Source organism: Montipora foliosa, chromosome 6 (genome assembly GCF_036669935.1).
Source record: "Montipora foliosa isolate CH-2021 chromosome 6, ASM3666993v2, whole genome shotgun sequence".
NCBI classification, from domain to species: Eukaryota; Metazoa; Cnidaria; class Anthozoa; order Scleractinia; family Acroporidae; genus Montipora; species Montipora foliosa.
In genome coordinates this window covers 73,002,915-73,007,914 of record NC_090874.1, presented here as the reverse complement: position 1 = coordinate 73,007,914, position 5,000 = coordinate 73,002,915, and the positions used below count along the sequence as shown (strand labels likewise).

General features: G+C 40.3%; 1 protein-coding gene across 1 annotated transcript in view; it reads left to right on the top strand.

Moving 5' to 3' along the window:
• LOC138008374 (fructose-2,6-bisphosphatase TIGAR-like) overlaps window positions 1-3,923 on the top strand; it is a 9,699-nt gene extending 5,776 nt beyond the window's left edge. Inside the window, exon 5 of the mRNA XM_068855696.1 lies at window positions 627-3,923. Coding sequence (XP_068711797.1) covers window positions 627-1,136 — 510 coding nt within the window. The 3' untranslated portion in view covers window positions 1,137-3,923. The remainder of the gene's footprint in view (window positions 1-626) is intronic.
• The last annotated feature ends 1,077 nt before the right edge of the window (window positions 3,924-5,000 follow it).

Here is a 5,000-nt window from a genome sequence, read left to right as displayed (position 1 = left end):
CATTACATCACCATGCAAGCTAACTATCATAGAGGAAACACAACCAACACAATACATAATAATTATAATTATACTTTAATTGGCCGCTCCGCATACAAGCTTTTCGTAGCCAATAAGTGGCTTGCAACATCGAAAGCATGGAAAGGCGCCTCTGGTAGCTGATATATATACAGCCCATGTCCGACCGATGTCAGAGCACAGCACCACAGCTGTGAGTTGATTTTGATGAGGGAGGAAAGCTGGAGCACCTGGGAGAAAAAAACCCTTGAGCCAGGTTGAAATCGACTGTAACTCAGCCTACATACCATGGTATAGATGGGAGGCATGGTTCTTGACCAATGCACAGGCGTGACTCCCCAGATTGTACAGCACGGGGTATTCTGGGACAGTCACCCATCCAGGTAATAACCCGCTCCATACAAGCAACAAACCAACAAACTTTATAAACTATGGTCAACTAAGATTTGACAGTGTACATAGTCTGCTTGTGGGCTAAGTGGACAAACAAAAGTTCGCACAAACAACATTGTATGGCTTGCCCAAATCTCGCACATTGGGGAGATTTTGGAGATCTTAAAATTACTCACCTGTTGATGTGTTTTTTAAATTTTTTCCTCAACCTCAAGGGCTATGGTGCAGCTGAGGGGTGTTCAAAACAACGTTTCTTTCAAATGGCAGCAAAGGAAAGCGTAAAACCAAGCAATTTTGTTCCAGAAGGTGCTGAAACACTTACCCAGGTCTCTGAAAGGGTTGTAGAGTGCTTCAATACCATCCTTCATGAAACTGGAAATTCACACCTGGGCCCTTATCGTCATGAACAGAATGGCACTTGTGTTAGTCACAAAATCAACAATGGTTTTCTGTGTGCAAGCAACAAAGAGAATGGTGACTGCAACAAACTTTGTGTGGCTAATGTTCTCATTGTTTCCCATGGAGGAGTCATACGGCAGTTAATCAACCACTTTTTTACAAAGGTGAAGTCTGAGTTTCCAGTGAAATCTCGCATCAGTATGGTTTCACCAAACACTGGCGTGTCAAGATTTGAGATATTTTTGAATGAAAAGACCAACTTGCCTGAATTTGTGAGATGCATCTGTTTACATGACATTGAACACTTAAAAGACACTCCCCAGTAGTAAATTATTTGATGTGAAGTAGCTAACTTTAGGCATTGAGAAAATAATTATTAGTAATATTGGCATCAATCCGAGACTGTCAAATTATTTGTTAGACTAAATACATGTCCTTTTTTTTTATGGGATAGATGCCATTCCTACTAGCCAGAAGTATAAAGGAAAGTTTAAAGAAAAGAGCCTTTATTTTATACTTTACATGGATATAATTATAAAGCTGGTGGCAAGTGATGATGATAATAATAATAAGGATAATAATAATAATAATAATAATAATAATAATAATAATAATAATAATAATATGATAGATCTAGATGATAATTACTGGGTGACAACAAGTGACGCAAAAATGGCAATGTAAGATATCGGCTAGTGTGGAACAAGCTTGAGACGTCGGAGGAGTGGAGTATCAGGGAAGTAGATGTGATTCAAAGTCTGAAGGAAGGATTGCAGTATAAATTCCTCGGAGTACTGGAGAATGTTAAACATGAAGACAACCTGGTTCTTCAGAATGCAGAGAATGTGTACGTAGAAAGACTATCAGTGATATGGTCGAGTCCGTTATCAGACCACAACAAAGTGTTGGCGATCAATCAGTTTGCACTTCTGGCTACATACTTCATGTGGACCCAGGTATGGACTTTTGCGGATTTGTGGAGGCTTGACAGAGAGACTCGCATGGTCATGGTTGTTAAGGGGCTAAGCATCAGTTGGGCTCCACATATCTACTGTACCTTCCTAGGAAGTTAGGAGGGCGAGGCCTTAAGTCCATCAAGAGAGAGTATAAGACCATCAAGATCAAGGCAGCTATGAACTTGTATTCCAACAATGATCTAACTATGCACCTGGTGAGGTAGTTTTAGGAGAATGCGGCTCGTACAGGGCACAGATCCCTGGTAAAGGATGCTGAGAGCTATGCACAATAGCTGCGACTGCAATTAGAGTTGCAGTACCCACAACCAGTTGGGGTTATGGAAACTGGGGACATACTCGATAGAAAGAAGATCAGTTGGTGTATTAAGAAAGTCAGCCAGAGCAGAGGCCGTGCAGAGATCAAAAGTGAGAGATGGCAGGGGAAGTTAATAGCGGAGAGACGAGAATGTGGACGAGGAATGTTTTGCTTGGCTCTCAGATTGGAAAACAGCTCCAATCAAGACAGTGGCGGGCCTGCAAGAGTTATATCAGAAACTCCTGCCAACTAAAGTATACGCCTCGAGGAAAACCAAGACGCACAGATGGTGATGAGAAATGCAGGCTATGTCGAAAGGCATAAGAAAGTGTCGCACATGTGGTGTCAGGTTGCAGCGCAATGGTGCAAACCCTGTACCTGGCAGGCACAATGCAGCAATCAAAATTCTATTCTTTGAAATACTTAGGTGCTATCAGCTGGCAGACGCCATCCCACCCTGGTATTCACCAGTCCAGCCCAAAGCTGTGTACCAAGACAACAAGGTGACAGCGTACTGGGATGTGCCTGTTTTCGCAGAGCACTTGCAAGTTAGAGCCAACAGAGTTGACGCTAGGTTTGTAGGCAGGGAAAACAAGGAGATAATGCTGATAGAGATGAGTTGTCCCTGGATGGACAACAAAAAGCAGAAAGAAGAGACCTTGAAGTATGCACCTTTAAGACTAGAGCTCAAGAGACAGCACCCAGAGTTCAAGATTTGACAGTTCAACATCGTCATTGACGCTGTTGGTGGCTACTCAAGAAGTCTGAAGAAAGCAGTCAAGGCATTAGTGGGCTCAGAGAGGTACTGAGAGGTACTCAGAAGAATGCAGAAAGCTGTCCTGAGCCACACCCTTCACATGGCTAAAACATTCAAAGTGATGTGCTAGCCGCTTGGACACCTATGGGACGCTAGTGAGACAATACACAATTAGCGCTTTTCAGATATTATTCGGATAGATATTTTATTTTATTAATTTTACGCAATATTATTCCTATCATGCAAATTCGTAAATTTTGAGATAATACTGGCTGCGTTCACACACCCAGTATTTGTGATTAGCACCTGGCATTCAGGAGTTTTAAACTGCCATGTCAATTATAATGGGACATGACCATCCACTGGGAAATTGTGTTTGTTGATAAGGAAACCAGAGAGGTCAAGATTCTAGATATGGCAATTCCTGGAGATACTCAGGTGAAGCAGAAAGAGTTGGACAAAATGGAGAAATGCCATGGAGACTATGGAATAGTATAAAAGTCTGTGTGGCCCCAGTTGTAGTTAGCCCGCAGAGCAGACATTTTCCCTCCTCATGGGGGAGAAACACGTGAAGAAGCCCTAAGAGTGTCTGCGTGGGAGGCTAGTATCCTGAGGAAAATCCTGTGTTTTTACAAATTATAAGACATGGGAGTTGGCCCTGCTTGGAACCTTTGGCTATTGCTGTCGCCCGCTTCCAAGCGAGACATCCCAGATTCTTACATCAAATCTGTGGTTTCAGTATTGGACATCATAATAACAGTAATAACAGTAATGATGAAGAAGATACATTAATTTAGAAGAATTTTTGCAGACAAATGATAGCCTTGCACAAAGATCTTTTAATAATCTCAAATGCCCATCCAGTTGGAACTTTTATCCTCTTCCTAATGATCTTAGATGCTGCATTGCATTAAAAACTAGACGGGCCGTGAGCGTAAACAGGGCTGCCTGTGATACATGTAGCACAAAAAACAGAAGGCACTGAGTAGGGCAGTATTGAAGCCGCTGAAACTGGATTTTTCCAGGAATAATGCTGAAAATAAATAATCTAAAAAAAAAAAAAAAAAAAAAAAAAGCCTAGGAATCCAATAGGTACTCCTGGTAACTCTTACAATGGGAAGAGCAGGCAAGGGGATCAAGCTGGAATGTATCCATTTTGACTTCAGGGTGAACTATTTACACAATGAGGTTCAGTGACCAATCAAAACAGAGTTTGTAATTGAACATCCTAACATGTATGAGATGCAAAAATAAACTTGCAAACACGTGAACCTGATTTTATCACAAATTATAATGCTGACAAACACAAAAGCGAAGGAAATGGTTAATAAAATTAATATGAAGTTTATTTACCATCTGAATTATTTTTCTGCCAAAACTTTTATTGAAACAAACAACATATTTGCTATTAGAGAGAAGAAAAAACTTCCCATTTCATTGCATGTATTCAAACAAGCAACACACAACTAAATGAATTTCCCAACAGTGTTCAGAATCAAGCTCTTTACTGAAGAACATTTCCTTGAGTAATGAAGCAAAAATCGACAAAATTTGTCTCAAATATTATTGTTGACCAACAAGAATCAGTCAAATTTCCAATTGTTTTTTTACCTGGCCAATTACAGTGTACTTAGTTTGAGGTTGTTTCGTCGTCAGACAACCATCCCGGTCTCAAAGGGTGTGAAAAATCGGATCTGTTAGAAACTGAATTTGGGGGATGCAATTTGGAAGCCTTTTTCTTAAATTAATTTACAAGTATGATTTTCAGAACCTTTAAAAAATTCCCAGTCCAAATGCTATTCAGTGAAACCTGGCCAAAAATAATGTACCTTTTAAACCATACCTCTCATCAGCGGATTAACATTCTTTAAAACCTGTACCATGTTACTTGAACAAATCATTTGAGTAAACTTATGCAGTTCCTCTATGAATTCCGGATTCAAGATTTTGTTCTCCTCTCTTCTCCAAGGTTTTTTATACCAATATGAATTTTAATTTTATTCACTACTTGCACAATCCCATAATACACCTCTATTACCCCCCAAAACTTTTGCATAACCATTGTTTGCAATTTCTCCTGGAACATGAAAATGTCCCAAGAGAAGTCGAAAACAATGCCTATGCATTTTTTTTTTGGGGGGGGGGGGGGGGTAAAAGAGGT